Source organism: Gavia stellata, chromosome 5, assembly GCF_030936135.1.
Source record: "Gavia stellata isolate bGavSte3 chromosome 5, bGavSte3.hap2, whole genome shotgun sequence".
NCBI lineage: Eukaryota > Metazoa > Chordata > Aves > Gaviiformes > Gaviidae > Gavia > Gavia stellata.
Window position 1 is genome coordinate 29508807 of NC_082598.1, and position 16228 is coordinate 29525034.

Here is a 16228-nt window from a genome sequence, read left to right on the forward strand (position 1 = left end):
TTGGTTACTTATTTCCAGACAGATTTTTCTCCCTAATCATGAAAACAAAGCCTTCAGAGTCCCGAACCAGTCTCCTGAGGTACCCTTCTCAAACTGAGTAAAAATTAGGCCAAGCCTGAACAGCTGCTTCAATATGTAGGATGCTGGTACTGCAGTTTAAGTGGAGACTGCTGTAAAAGGCTGAGGTTTTATCAGCTACATTATTGACATGTTTAATGCTAACCTTTCAGTAAATACATTCATACAAAATCTCCGATTATCCCATCTCTGTTATATCTGTGAGGGTCTCTGTTAGCTCTGCAAAAGTAGGACGTCCTTCAGGTTTCTGAAAAGAAAATCAAAGGATAAATTTTTATTAGCAGATTGATCAATTATAGTACCAGACTTCAGAAGATGGTTAGAAGTACATATGAGCTACCACTTAAAAATTATGCTTTATTTTATTAATACGGAAGAAAAGATCAAGTTTATAATTTGAGAGGAAAAAAGCATCTGTTTTTCATGACACCAACAGTGTGAGCACAGCCCCTTTTCCAAGCGTTCCTAAAACCTCTTTATATTTATTTCAATTCTGGACCAGAATTCCTTTAGGATTTCTCCCCTATAGCGTGTCACTGGAAAGCACTACCTCTCAGGAAACCATGGTACTTGAATGTTCCCTGGGCTGTTGAAAAAGGATCTTCACTGTTTCATCATTTAATGTATTACAGCTCAGCATGGAGCAAACTCCTGGGTGATGGCAGACAGGAGAAGAGCGAACTTCCCTGTTCTCTCTCTGCTGGCTGGCATCCAGACGGATGTTTGCAGTAAGCAAGCAAGCTAGATGCAGTTTAGATTTCAGTCTCTTCAGCTTTTTTTACCCAGGGTCTAAAAATTTCATATAGAGTTAAAAGATGGGCAAGAAAGGAGAGGTAGGATAAAGGAGACAATGGTAGCAACAAGGCTGCCCAGCTACTCTCAGCGTATGCCTGCCTATTTACATGAAAGCATTGCACACAAAGCTCTTCTGAAAGTACTTTTTATCTAAAATTAAAGATTCATTTCCTGTAGACACTAGAGAAGGAGGACCTTAAGGAATTACTCAGATGGCAAAGTTGATGAAATCAATGTTTTGATACTGATATAGAAAGAAATAGGTGATGGAGAAATGGAGAAAGAACATCAAGTACTAAATCAGAGTGGAGAGGGTAAAAGAGGTGCAGCCTAGGAGCTGTAACAATGTACAGAGGTACGGATGTACACCTGAAAAACAGGGTTTAAAATCCACATTTAGTGGGCATACCCACTTTGTACATGAATGTGAAGGTTAGCATTCAGAGCAGAGCTAGAGAAACCTACGCATGATACGGAGGTGTGGAAAAGGTATTACATTTGATGCAGCAGAGAAGCGCGACAATAGTGGCATATTCAAAACCAGGGATGGTCTAGACCTATTGTCCTGACGATATGCTTTATATTGATTAAATGCAACAGTCAAAAGAAACAGCGGCTTGTAAACCTAGGTGTGATTTGTGAAAAGCATAGTGAGAGATACTGAGGATGCCACAGATTTGAAATAAGGATTTAATGCCTCAATTTTTTAAGATTGCTTTTAGACCCACATTACAAATTAATAATAAAGTCAAGTAATATCACAGGAAAAAAAGGGCAACAAACCTCATGCCAGCAGCTGTACATGACTTTGTACACAGTATGTGATGCCAAATGTGGTCGATAAAGTCGGTTACCCTGAGAAATCTCACGGACAACTTCAGAATTTGACTTGTTTTCAAAAGGCATTTTGCCTTCTGTGAAAACTTCCCACATCAGTACACCTAGAAGTGAACGAAAATATTTAGGACAAAACAAAAACCCCAAACCCACAAGCTATTTAGCAACATTGGAAGCACAAAAAACTCTCTTGATTTTTTGTGAATTGCATGAAAACATGGGCAACATGAGCCAAATGAAGACAGATTACCAAAAACTTTTTCAGCTGATACAATTCTGCTCCCTTTTAAGTAAGTCAGCTAAGATGGTGGTCTATGAAACTGAGATGAATATACATTGGGCTAATGGAGACGTACCAAGAATGCACATTTCAGTCAAAATCTAATATTTAGGCACAGGGCCTTTCTATTAAAAAACATACTCATCCAATATAGGCAAGATTTGAAAAATGAGAAGGACTCAAGCTTAAGATAGGTGGTGTCAGTAAAAAGTTACACTTCCTTAAATCACATCAGGAGTTTTAGGGAAGCACAGTATGTTGCACACATTAAACTAATCAGCTCACCAAATGACCAGACATCTGATTTGCTGCTATATTTTTTGAAATGGAAGACTTCAGGAGATGACCATTTGACTGGAAACTTGGCACCTGAGGAGCTGATATATTCGTTGTCAATGACATACCTAAAGAATAACAGGAAACAGCATATATTTTATTGATAGTTAAATGGCAAACAGTTCTGGCAGCATTTCCACAGATGGTTTATAATTCCATAAAAATACAGTGTCAATTTAGAAACAAAGAAATGGTATGACTAATTTAATATAAAATGCACACAGATACCCACACTGGAAGCTATGCACCTAAAGAGGTTTCTGTTTACATGAATGATTTGAATTGTTCATGACACATATGTTGGAATAAAACATTTTAATATGCTATGTAAGACTAACTGGACGGTTGCTATTCTCATCTTCTGGGTATATTTTGACAGGAAAGATCCCTACGCCATGGGCAGGAAAACCAGCAGCAATAAATAATTATTGTCTCTTTTTAAAAGAGTCCACCTTTTCAATCACTTGTACCCAAAGACTACTGGCAGAAGGCTACACTTCGTAGCTGATGGGTGGAATCCACTGCCCAACCTCACAGATGTAATTTCTGGCATGTTGTTACAGAAGCAACACAGAAAGAAATGTTCATCACATACAAGGCAACAGCTCTTGCAGGTGCACTGGAAAAGTAATTTTCTTTGCCCAAGCTTATAGGAGCTGACCTCCCAGTTAAGATGAAATTGTGTGCCCAATGCAGGCATTTATAGGGCAACATTTTAAAAGGCTATTAGGTTGATCCCTACCTACATACAAGCTCTGTGCACATTTTCCCAGTATGAATGTTCCTGAGCAGAAGACAGATGTGCACTACACAACATTTGTTCTCACGGAAGGCATAATGCAAAGGCACCTTTTAAAGGAGGTCACATTAAGAGAAATCATCTGTTTGTCTCCCTTTCTTATTTTGGTGCAGGCACAGAAAGATGACAGGTTATTGGATAAGGAACATACGAAATAACAGTACAAAATAACAAGCAGTGGCAGTTGTGTAAGCTCTGAATCATAAGATTGTGGTCCCATCACCTCTCCATGGTCTCCCCAGGAGAGTGAGTGCCCATCCTAGAGCCACACCACTGGTCTCCACTTTTCGGCAGCAGTCAGCCATTCAGGTCCACTATTCTCAGACTGGACCCTGACAGCCCTTTGGTCTCTTACTGTGTTTCCTGGTGCATTTGGATGATGAGTCCAGACCCCTGATACTGACCTTACGCTTTTGGGGAGCAGTGCAATCAGTGGGCACTGCCATGGTATAGGACAGCCTTTTGAGAAACGAGTATTTAGTTATGAACTGCTGGGGTGTTGTAATCCTTAGGTTAGAAACAGGAGGCAAAACCTAAGGGAAAGGTAAGCAGCATGGCTATGCTGATCTAATGCAATGACTTGCAGCCGCAAGGTGAATGTCACCACCACCTCCTGCTCAGAGCCACACACCGCCTTTCAAGCTCATCTGCCTCCAAAGTGAGAGGATTCAGTCTACTAATCCAGCAGAAGAACCAGCCAGTAAAACACAGAAGTGGAGAGCTTTGTGCCGGGAATTGCAAGGGGAAAGAAGGAAGGAGTGAGACAACCCCTTTGGGTAGCAGGCGGTCATCTGCTCAGCTCAGCTGTAAGATAGAGCACATCCTCTGGGGGAAGTCCGCGAGGGCAGAGCTTTGTTCCTCTGGCCTGTGCTTGTCAGGGCGCATTTTGCTCTCTTCCTCTGTGTTTGGCCGGTCCTCTCATTAAGCAGAAAAACCACTTCCCTGCTAGAGCAGCGCACATCGCCCTTCCTGCCCGCCCTGCCAGCCCTCCCTGCCTCCTGCCTGACCTACTCAGCCACTGCCGCCTCTAAAAGTCAGCAGCAGTGCCCGCATCTGTCCCTGGGGCCTTTCTGCCCTCCCCGCTGCTCAGAAAAGTTGGGGAACTTGTTTCTTCAAGCTTCTAGCAGCCCTGTGTGCGCTGGGCATTTCTCTGTCCGTGAACCACTTCTGAAGTTTACCAGGCACTTTGTTTACCTGTCTTACACTCACCAGTAACAAGAGGAGGACACAACATCCAGTTCATGGCACAACAGTTACACAATGTTATAATTTCCATCAGAATTCAAAAATTGGCCACGGTGGGATTGCCCAAATCAGCAAAGCAAGCAGTGAGGCTAACTTGAGGTCATGCTGCAGATGACTGAGAATAGGTACTCACTAAACCTGCGTCAGTGGCCTCGTACCTTGCCATGCCGAAGTCGGATACTTTAACGATGTGCTCAGCGTTGACTAAGCAGTTTCTTGCAGCCTGGGGAAAATGAGAGAAACATATCTGAAATCTGTGCTAAAGCATTTTAAGAAAAATACAACAGCTGATTATTTTTGTTTCAGCTCATACTGTTTATATTCTAAAAGGAGATGAGTGTCTTGCTCAAAAATATAAGTGAATTTCTGGCTCTGAGTCAGCGAACATATTTTGCTGCTGTGAAGTTACACATCCATAGCATGTATCAGCTTAAATGCTTGTACTATGAGTTGCAATAGTTTTGCATCTTCCTGCATGGTGAAAGAAATTTTAGGCTGCAGAGTCTAGTTATTCAAGCAGATATTTTCCTGAACACTAGCATTAGGACACTCAATGTGAATTTTTAAAAATGTTTTGTGACTTTTTCATTACAGAAATCAGGAACTCCTTGGAAATTTTCAAGATTTTACATTTCTTCAGGCAACTAGGGAGGAAAGCAGGAAGATTTCCTCTCTGAACCCAGATGTGAGCATTGAACAAGAAGCAGGGAATAAGGAAACAAGCTCCTCTCCTGTGGTTCCCTGTGTATGAGGGGTAGGGTGAAAAGCCACCTAGATATCCCAGCAGCAAGGTAAGGCAGTAGGGAGCAGAAAAAATGTAGATAGAAAAAGATTTTGTTTAAAAAAAAAATCCTCATTGTTGCTGACCTTTTGTATTGCTGTGATCTTGGTTGTGTTGTGAACACCGCATGATACTCTTGTATTGGCATGTCCTAACACCAGCCTGCTCCATGCTAATATCCCAATTTTCTCTGACTTCTCTCAGTTATCAAGTAGTTTTTCCAGCTGTCCACAGACAAAAGAACAGCTGCAAAGTTTTGGTTTACAGGCAGAAAAACACTACTGGCTTATTAGATCCTGCAGGGCTGAAGTCTTACAGGACGCATTAGCGTCCCATAAAATGCAGTGACATGTTCTACACTGCCAATATTTACCAAGACTTTCAGAAAACCTATTGTACTTACTAAATCACGGTGAATAAAGCTATTTCTTTCCAGGTATTCCATCCCTTCGCACACATCCTGGCACATGGTCAGCAGCATGTCTCTGCCGAGTTTCCCTCGCCTTTGCCGAAGGTAATTGAGCAGGCAGCCATTTTCCATGAATTCAGTCACAACGTAGAGAGGCTTATGGTGTGTGCACACTCCGTAAAGCTGGACCAGTTTCGGGTGGGAGAGTTTCCTGTTAAAAATTGTGTTTTAGAGAGGCTAGCGTTTGTTCTTGGCAGGTAATGAGACCTTTCATTCTCATGATGGTTTTGAAAAATACTTTTGGTACGTGACAAACAGTATTCAGTTCAACTGGCCTCAGAGTTGTCCCGCTATCTAACACATTTCTGCCTACAATTTCCTCCAAAAAGTGAGCTCTCTGCATTTGTAATTGTTCATCAGTTATATACATACAGTGAATGCGAAGCTTGATTTGGATGATGAGAAATGGACAGGTCTAGTTATGCCTGGCTTTCAGGCAGGGGACATGACATGACCCTGCAAGGGTTCTGGGCTGTGCCAAGACGCGGTCTGGATACTTCCCTAATTTACAAAATTAAAAGAAATGGTAATATAATTTCTCAAAAGCTTTTGTTAGGTATGAGCTCTGCCAGTGGTCCTAGAGGCACTGAATTATGGATGAAAGAATAATTGTAGGAGCACATTTATTGATCAGCACATTTACTCCCCATTGAGCTCCACAGCACAAAGCGATGCACGCTCCAAGGAAAGAGTCTGGCAATGGGCACAGCGAGCGTCTGCATCAGTCCGATTCAGACCTTTATATCGGCTTTTCTGTCCTGCACGTCCACCATTCCCATCAAACTGGTTTGTCTGTTTGTTTTAAATGGAATTAGGTTATATTTATTTCTTGGTCATCTCAATGTCAGCTGTCAGATATAATAGCTTTTGTACTTACATCATCACTTTGGCCTCCTCGATGAAATCGTCTTCAGACATTGCACCTTCATTGATTGTTTTGATGGCAACCTTGATGGTGGCTTTCCATTTACCCAGCTGAACGACTCCAAACTGCCCGCGCCCAAGTTCTTTCATGAACATCAGTTCAGATGGGTTTAACTCCCATTCCTCTATGAAAGCAACCCAATATGTTACAACAGTCAGGTCAGCTTTCCTGAGCCGTGCTCCAGGAGACACGCCTTGCTATTTGCAGTTAATGCATGCAGTAGAACATCACAATTGTTCATCAGCTATAGTATGAGTTTTAAATATCTGAAAATTTCCACATGCTCATGTATGTTTATACATGAATGTTATTTTACAGCTTGTTGAATGTGATTAGTGTTTAACTTGCTTACTGTAGGAATGTCTGAGACTCGAAGATAACACAAGTGTTTAGCTTTGATTACATATGAGAACTTTTTTGGCGTTATCATATGTGATGTTGAACTCTGAACCAGTTCTGGGTGGATAGTATTACTACAGAAATAGTTACTGGCTGCCTCTATTGTAATAACCACAATAGTTCTGCCCTTCAGAAATATTAAGTCTTGAGATTAATGGGAACATTCACAGGAAAGATACACAATTTTGGAGGTTCCTATCATCAGCCAGATGATATGAACTTCCTGATCAATAAACTGGCATTTATTGCTTGTTTTCTAATACTGTGTAAGATTTCATTCTTATTTCTAAAACTTGCAGAACTGACAAGGGAAATCTTCCCCATAAATAATATTCATTTCAATTTCCTAAGCATTTCAATAAATCAAGTAGCCTTTGAAAAGCTATTAAATGTATATTTGAGTCTTAGGCCTGCATAGAAAAGCCTAGATAGCTCTGAAATGCACTGGTGGTTGTAACAGAAACACAAGTCACTGAACAGAAGGACTCGAGTCAGGTATCTCATTTGGTACTGATGCCTTACTAGGAAATGAGTTCTGTTTCTGGTGAATATGCGGCTGTTTATGTGTTTCTTTTACTGGGAAATTTCACAGATACAACTTAATTATTAGCTGGGTGAATGTAATCTAAAGTCTTGCCTAGAATCTAAATTCTTGCCTAGATTTCTTGCCTAAATCTCCACCAAAAGAAGATAAAAAATTTACCATAACTGAATCCTGCTGTTGCTGGTGAAGAACATACAGCTGATCCAACTGGATGTCGGAGACGAGTGATAAGACCTGTAGGAGACAAAGCAACAATATTCTGTTGACCAAAATTACTCCATTTTAAAGTATGCTATATCATACCTCGTCTCAAACAAAAATATTTGGAATCTGATGTACATTTCTTATTTCTTGAAGTTACTTTTGCTTACAGCTTGTTCTGATAAAACACTACAGTGAGAAGAAATGGAGGAAGACTATTCAATAGGGCCCTGACTACAAAAGTATCTATACTTTCATACAATCAAAAGTGATATTCTTGCTTGTTTGTATGATGTTAGTGATCTCAAATAAATTAGTACTACAATACTATATCACCCACCCAGGCGGTCTCTTCCAGCATGATTTCTCAGGATTGTTTCCTTTTGCAAGAAATATTGTGTCTTTCATTTTCTTTGAATTCATGAGCCAACAGTACCAGTGAGTACATCCCTCACCAAGGACTCCCTGCATTTATTTGTTACTTTCAGGTCCTTTTCTGCTTTATGTATTTCCTACAATCCTCCTCCCTCCAGCAAAAGACTGGCCATTCCCATATCTTCCTTCCTCACTAGTGCAAGGAATCTCTGTGTGTTTTCCCATCTCCACTCATTCAGGGTAAAAACATTTTATATCGTATTAAAATGACGGGCAGAACCAAGGTGAAGGGCATTTTTTAATGCTAAAAATTATAAAAGGCTTCTGCCAGCCAACACTTAGAGGTGGCTAACTCTGGTAGGCTGCAAACCAGTGTTAGACAGTCCTTGTGCTCCCTAATTCCGCCTTTGTTTGTGAGATGGGTTTTTTTGCCAAAATCAGTAGAATGCTGCCTGCTGCTGCATGGCATAGCTCCTGTTTTTCTTAAATTGCATGCATGCAAATCCTTGTTGTAGGCAAGGAAAGAATTATGATCAAATTTCAAACAAGTCCCATTCAGTCAAATATGAACCAAGAGACTACAGAGCAGGTAAATACATTAGGCTTCTAGCTTTGCAAAATTCATTTAATATATGTAGATTTGTTTGGTAGTTTCACTTCCCACATGGTATATGCACACTACAGCTATGACTTTGGCAGAAAGGATCATGGCATATTTGAATTCATTAGCAAAAGAAAAAATTGTGTCTCTTTTTATAAGGAAAGTATTAGAGGAAGAGTGTTTTCCAGTCTCTCAAAGTCCTGAGGAGCTTCAAATCATCAGTTGTAAAACCTTATCAGCTTGCATGTGTTACCTGCAGCATTGTGTTGATGATACTCGATGAGTTCAGGAACAGATGAAAAGAGATATTTTTCTGCTACATAATATTGTCCCAAGTGGTTTTTCTTAATTTGATAATGTCGAATATCTCCACTATGACTTCTGAAATCACAAAGGTTTATAATTTTCAGTAAAAATAATTTATACTATAAATCTGATTAAATTTCACTTTCAAAGAAAGCACAGAAAAATCTAAAAACTTGGGGTACAATTCTCAACTTAAAATGGCTGTGTGTAGCTGGGATAGTGTTTCAGGGAAAAAAAGGACTTGAGTGGATCTTTTTCACAGCATTGGGAGATATTGCACAATGTATTTTATTGCACAAGTATCATTGCATCCATAAGAAATGGCCATAGCGTTTAACAGATGTTCCTCCTAATTCAGCACTTACTTCAATCTAAGCTTTTAAAATTAAAATGTTCTTCATTACCTGAGTTTTGCCCCCAAAGTTAAAAACATTTTCATGTATACTGTGAGATTACATTTTCTGTTCTGCTTCTCAAAAGGCTCCTCACTGGAGCTTTTATTTGATACATTTACTTTTCTGTATTTCTCCACATTATCTGTCTGTCTTGCTTTCTGTACATTTTGCTGCCCTTCTACCCCCGCTTTCTGGGAGATTCAAAATGAAGAAGTTAGGTTTGTATTTCAGGCTGGAGGTGGTTGCTGAAGGTTGTTACCCTACTGCAAATGTGAGCCTGTGCCCAGCACGAGGGGTGGCAGGAGGGCTTGCCCCACCTTTCTGAGGAGGGGAGGGAGAGAGGAAGAGGGTGCTGGTAGCAGCGATGCTTTTTCCTTGCTCCTCTCACCTCTAGCTTGCTCTAAGAGGAAGAGAAGGAAAGCAGATGCCACGGATGCAGGAGGATGTAGGGGGGCTGAGGGAGGAGGGTATAAGGCAGCCTGAGAAGGGGTAAGTCAGTGCTGTAGGTGATTGCTACTCATGTGGGGGAAAAGTGAGTCCTGTGGCAGTCCTCTGGCAAAAGAAGTAAGACTGCACAGTGAGGAGGTAAGGTGATTTTAGGAGAAAGACAGGAGAAGTTTGGGGACAGCAGAGTCTGGGATGAATTTACAGTGCGCAGAGCCTGCAGGGAAGGGAAGCAGTTTGGTGCAGCGGCCAAAGGCTGTGGCATCGTGGTGTGGAAGCTATGGCACTTCACATAGAAAGAGAGGCAAGAAGATGCAAACGTAGGGTCTTATTGCCTGCATTACATGGGTGGGCTGCACGGCTTTCACAGCAGTTTATTTGAGGATTTCCATGAGTGCAGTTAAACTTGTCTTGGCAGGACATTTGCACCCTGACTCCCAGACCCACTGCCCACAGTCAACATTTCTGCACATGGGGTGATTATCTCTGCATGAACAGCACCTCAGTGGTTCCCTGCTCCTATGCACTGCATGTCCAACCTACCCACTTATCCCAAGGAGTTTGGGGGAAGCTCTTCCATCACCTCTTGATTTAAACCCTAACCATTCAGAGCAACTCACCCTTTAGCCCGCGAATACATGGACAGAGTAAGAAGTCCCTGTTGGCTTGAATCTCTGACAACAAATGCGCCTTCTTTGGACTGAAAAGAAAGCCAAGCAGAGTTATCTTCTGCTTTTGAGCTTGAATAATCTTCCCTTGAGACAGGACTTGCAGCTCATTACCCACTGTGGAATACCTATGACTACTTGGGAGGGGGATAAAGCAGTGGAGAATGGCAATTGATAGCCAGGTAGATAGCAGAGCAAAATTAACCAAGGGAAAATACTAATTGCCAGGCAATTTCTTGGACTTAAAGAATTTAAGTGAATTATACTTTTCAGTGTGAAGAGGTGAAAATGCTTTGATATATTAAAAAATCAAATTGTAAAAATCACTAGAATAAAATACTGTAAAACAGTTCTATCTGAGATGTTCTTCTCTGCTCTGTCTTGCCCAAGCCCTGTGTTAGTCCTTGAGCAAAGACCTAATGACTTTAACTGAGTTAGGCACTTTGGTAACTGATAGGGGGTAGAATGCAATATGGATTATTTGCTTTATACATAAGGAAGACACAGGGGTTTTGTTAAGCTCTGCTAACCTCACTAACTTAGTACATGGATTTAAGTCTTCAATGTTTCATACAAAAGACAAGCCCAGTAAACAGCATGTAAATCAATTTATCTAGTGTGGAAAATCTACATAGAATTTGCTGGGGCTACAACTTAAAACTCTGTGAAGTCTGGATAGTCGGCACTGTATGCTTACCCCAGAAAGCCTTTTTATTTTAAAGTATTCTCTCTCTCTTACAGCATACCAAACAGACTTGGATTTGACTCTGGTAATGCTCTTGATGCCTCTACTGATAGATCTTTCTAAATATCGTTAGCTCTTTATATAAGCTGAGTTACCTTCTGGCGCAAGAGAAGTTCCGCCTGGCTTCTGTTTATGCTTTTGCAGTACCACCTGCAACAAGGAGATAACCTATCCTTTAATTTCAGCCAGGAAAAATTAATGTTTGCTCTGTTTCACAAAAGTAATCAATCTTAATAGTTGCACTATTCCCAGTCCAAAAACCTGAATAGAACGATTGCTGTAGATAAGCATCTCTTAATTTGGAATTACTTTATTACACCACTATAAATATGACAACTCTTTTCCCCATTCACTGTGATTAAATATGAGCTCAAACAAAAGAAAACCCAGGAAACAGTTATGCCAAACTGTGATGAAATTTACAGTCCCACTTGCTGCATCAAGCCTCTCTTCTCTAGAATTTTGCAGAATTTTACTCTTCTCTCCAGTAAATCAGGTTTGGAATTAGCTTCTAGTCAATTAATTACATGTTCAGAACAGGAAGACATCAGAATATAGAAACATTACGTAGTGAGCCTACAGAAATAGGAAACATCTGGATTCTGACATTCTGATTTATACAAATCAATGTCGTTGAAGTACTCAGTGTTTGTAACTTCACATTACACTGTCTGAGCAAATAGTTCCAAAACAAAGTGGTTATTTCATTCTAAGAGTAATATTTTGTAACAAAAAAATAGAGCTTTCAATAAACACCTGTTCATGTCTAATAAAGAAAAACTGATGGATCAAGCACTAAAATGTGTAACTCCAATCCATTTTTAGAAAAGAAAGCACAATTATAATTTTCAAGGGTACTCACTCATATGTTTCTAAATTACTTTTCTTGTTCTCAGTAACATAGTTGCTGGGAATTAGACCTTCATTCCTGAAATGACATATTGAGGAAAAATTTCTTCACCGAAAGGTTATCAAGCATTGGAACAGGCTGCCCAGGGAAGTGGCTGAGTCACCATCCCTGGAGGTATTTAAAAGACGTGTAGACGTGGCGCTTAGGGACATGGTTTAGTGGGACTTGGCAGTGTTAGGTTAACGGTTGGACTCAATGATCTTAAAGATCTTTTCCAACCTAAATGATTCTATGATTCTATGATTCTGTTATAGTATGGTGTAAAATATTAATAGGATTAAGATATGCATCTTCCTTTTTTTGAATTATAAAGGTTACTTACACTATTGGCTATGTCGTTAGACACTGAATCCCAACATAGGAATTGAATAGAAGTCTGAGTCCTTTCATCCTAGGCACAATCTTTCTGCTCCACAACTATGGATAGCTACTGAAATGAGTAAGTCATCTGGGATAGGCTATTTATAGAAAGCAGCATGTTAATGAAAATTTTCAAGTCAAACTACAAGACAATTTAGAAAATAATTACATTTCTTCTAAATCAGAAGCCACTCTCTTCATTTCTAACCTTGTAACTATATAAAGCTTTTTTGTTTGTGTAAAGTGTATAAAGTGCAAAGTGTGTGTTTGCATGTATATACAAAATAATAATCTAGTTGACTCTCACTACAAATTTGAGTTGAGAAAAAGCATTTAAAAGTATTTAAAGGAGAAATCTGAATGAAAAGGAGACAGTTATTATATAATGTATAACCATTCCCAGCATGACAGTACAGGATACACTGAAGAAAATGCAAAGGAGAAAGGGGAACAACATGAAACAAACATAGATGTGGAAAGTATCCTAGTTATCGAGCTCTCTAAAACGTCCAGGAATTTTGGATCAGGGATTTTGTTTCAGGCACATGTCTTAATAATCCCTACGGTCTTTATGAAGTGCTTACACGTATAGACCGCATTGTAAAGCACTTGAAGTATGGAAAGCTGGATTTGCACATGGCTCAGAGCCCAGTGATTCACATGGTCCTCAAATGCCCTTATGTTGCTCACGAAATTACTGAGTCTAGGACTTAGGTCTGAATACCCAACAGATTCTAGATTCCCCACCCATTTCTACAGTGCCAAACACTGCTGAAAGTCTGCCCAGTCAATTCGTGTGCCTCATACATAGTTGAACACTTTCAAACCTGCCCCTAAATTGTTGCACGTGTCTTATTTTATCTACCTGCTTTCGCAGGGGTTGTTTTAGGTTTTTTTTCTTTCTGTGTAGGGAGATTGAAATAGATGCCCACTTTCTTACCCATGTTGGTCTCTTGCCTTCCACCAGTGGGGATCATACTGTTCGAGGATAATGTATTCTTCTGACCTCTTGAGCGGTAAGTCCAAGGGTCCTCTAGCAAAAAAGTCATAGAGTGCAATAACTCTGGGGTTTTTTGTGTAGTCTTCCAAGGCCTCGGCAGGTAGAGGAGGTAATGGCTTGTTCTTTAACTGCAATTGCCTCTTACGCTAGTGAAAAAAAAGGATCTTTCATAATTAGTCTTTTCTCCCTACTATTGCTTGCTTAATTTCACTGCTATTATACCGTCTCAGTAACCAAAAGGAACTCACCGTGGTCATTACTTCCCCATGTAAAGCACTATCACCTCATCACTTGTAAAACAGTGAGATTTACATTTGAGTAGTTTGATGTAAGAGCCAAAGTCAAAATGGAAAGTACAGTGAATAATAAATAAGCCGCCTACCTAATCGGGGTGACTTCTACATGGTATGAATGCTGGGACAACTCCTCAGCTGGTGTAAAAGCAGAGAAGCATTGAAATCAGGGGAGTTACAATGTCTGGAAATTTGGTCATATATCTGGAGTATTAACACAGAGGGCACTGCAGACTGTCTTAGCAAATTGGCAGGAACATAATAATTTTCTTTTGCATCAAGTTAGGTTCTAGCTTTGCACTTGGATATGCTTTGAAAGCTCAGATTATTCAACTTAGATCTAGTAAAACTGAGGTGGGTGTTTCACATGCCAGCTGAGCAAGGCGAGCTTGCATCTGCCCAACAGGGCAGTCCCACCCTTCCCACTTCCATCACCCAAGCCCAGAAGTGGGTGAAGGAACCACCTTGTCGACAGCAGAGAGCTTGGGAAACCTCACTGTGACCCTGTATTTACATCAGTATGAATCTTTGGATACCTTTACTCTATAATTTTTATGCAATGAAACACCTTACATGCTCAAGAGTTAGTTACTCCTCTGCTTGGTCTGGTACTGAGCCACCATATGCTACATCAGCTCAATTCTCTCTTTTCACCTGCCAAAACATTACTTACCCTGCACTTCCAAGTAGATGCATAGGAAACGTCTGGTTGTGAGGCTGAGTACTGGGTCACCAGGCCAGTATCAGGGTCCAGGTTCATTTTTGTTCTCATTGCTCTGATTTTGAAAAACATGAAGTATTTGCATGAATATTTATTAATAAATATTCACACAAAAATATCCATTCATGGATATATATATGTCTTCCTTCATATTAGGCATATGCAGGGTAGAGCTTCTTTAAACTTCTGTACAATTAGCAGTTCTACTGAAAATAGACAGATTTTTAAAAGTCCTTTATGTGTGGATATTTTGATCATCCTAATTGCTGAAAAGCTTAAGCATTTCACATACCTTTTTTGCACTGTGCAGCAGCAGCAGCAGCAGAAAACAGATTGGATGGTGTGATCTGTGAACAAGAACATTTCCCATATTTGCAGTGTTCCTGTTTGTTTGTTTACAAAACTTACAGAATTAAGGACTACTGTATGTGCTTAGCCCCATTATTAGCTCTGTCTGCGCTGTGAGATATCTAGCAAATCATTAAGGCTGAATTTGCCTCCACCAAAGACAGCAGACTTTTCCTCCTGCCCCCATCTATTTGCTCCCACTGTCTCCTTACAATGTCTTAGCAATTATGAGGCCATGTGATGAGTTAAATCAGCTCACTAAATCAGAAAGGAAAAAAAAAGACCTTGTCAGCCAGATCAGCAACAATCTGACTGATGACACCACCCCATGCAAGCTCTAACCAGTGCAATAAAGGGGATGAGAACATCATCAGGGACAGGAGGTGGAGAACTGTCCCCTTCAGCAAAGATATAATTTTTAGATCATCCAAGCCACATACAAAACCACGGTTGCCCGACAAGCTTTTTCTTATTGTGAGGTTTATTAAAGGAGACATGCTACATTCAATTCTTTGAATTAATACTCATTTTCCTATTTCTGTTGCAGCCATTAATATAATATATGCATTAGCTGAGGTTTAAATGCTATCAAAGATGTACTTTACGCTTATGTGCCAAGTGGTTGATGATCCTGAGAAAAATACATTGGACACATCATCACATACATCATACATTTACAGAGAAATCTATCTAGTATATCTGGTATGAGCAGCAGAGAGGATATGGCGTTAAATAGGTCAGAAGGCATTAAGAAGGTTTGAATGAGGTAAATAAATGGTTGACATCCGCTCTGGTCCACTTCTACTCAGGCTGAGACCTACTTTCCCCAACTTGTGTTCCCACAGCAGTTTAAGCCAAGCTGTGGCAGCTACAGTCCTGTCCCTTTTCCCTCTGCACTGCTGCTCATCTCATCTCCAACAGAACAAGACAGGATGCTAAACTGGTGGGGAATCCCTCTCTGCTGGGTCAGCTCCCTGAACCATCTCACCATCATGCATCGCTGGTGGGCAGGTGGGAGGGCAGCAGCACCAGCGGGCTGTGCTCGGGCTCTCAGGTGCAATGTATGCTGTTTTAGGAAGCATGAAAGCCAGGCATGCAGAGGCAAGGCTCCAGTCATATTCAGCTGCACTGACAGAAAATAAACTTTATATCCCACTCCAATGAGTCCTGAGGTCATAGTACAAAGCCACAGAGGTCATAGTACAAAAAGAGACCTCAGAAAGTTATTTGAAATAGAATATCCAAGGTCTTGGTATTTTGTTGTTTTCTCTTTCACAAAGTATGTCCTTCTCCCACCAGTCCCGCCAGTGTCTTCCACTTTATTTATTTTTTTCTCATGGCATTTTTGGCTTGTTGATCCTAATGACTTAATG

The 16228-nt window shown here is 40.4% G+C and overlaps 1 protein-coding gene across 1 annotated transcript; it reads right to left on the reverse strand.

Moving 5' to 3' along the window:
• Positions 1 to 256: 256 nt before the first annotated feature.
• Positions 257 to 14870, reverse strand: LOC104251746 (tyrosine-protein kinase TXK). Its single transcript, XM_009813307.2, has 14 exons — positions 14800 to 14870; positions 14460 to 14562; positions 13434 to 13639; positions 12086 to 12151; positions 11319 to 11373; positions 10431 to 10510; positions 8919 to 9046; positions 7648 to 7722; positions 6498 to 6669; positions 5555 to 5771; positions 4529 to 4593; positions 2276 to 2394; positions 1657 to 1814; positions 257 to 325 (listed from the first exon to the last, which is right to left on the reverse strand). Exons 1-14 carry the CDS (start codon positions 14868 to 14870, stop codon positions 257 to 259), a joined length of 1584 nt encoding a protein of 527 aa, XP_009811609.2.
• Between the last annotated feature and the right edge of the window lie 1358 nt (positions 14871 to 16228).

Bases quoted from the DNA above. Each gene is read 5' to 3' on its own strand.
- LOC104251746 (XM_009813307.2), bottom strand. From the start codon at position 14,870: ATGTTCTTGTTCACAGATCACACCATCCAATCTGTTTTCTGCTGCTGC. The intron at 9,047-10,430 runs GTGAGTTGCTCT...TTGTGATTTCAG, and splicing joins ATGTATTCGCGGGCTAAAGG to AAGTCATAGTGGAGATATTC. The intron at 4,594-5,554 runs GTAAGTACAATA...CATTTTCCCCAG, and splicing joins GCTTTATTCACCGTGATTTA to GCTGCAAGAAACTGCTTAGT.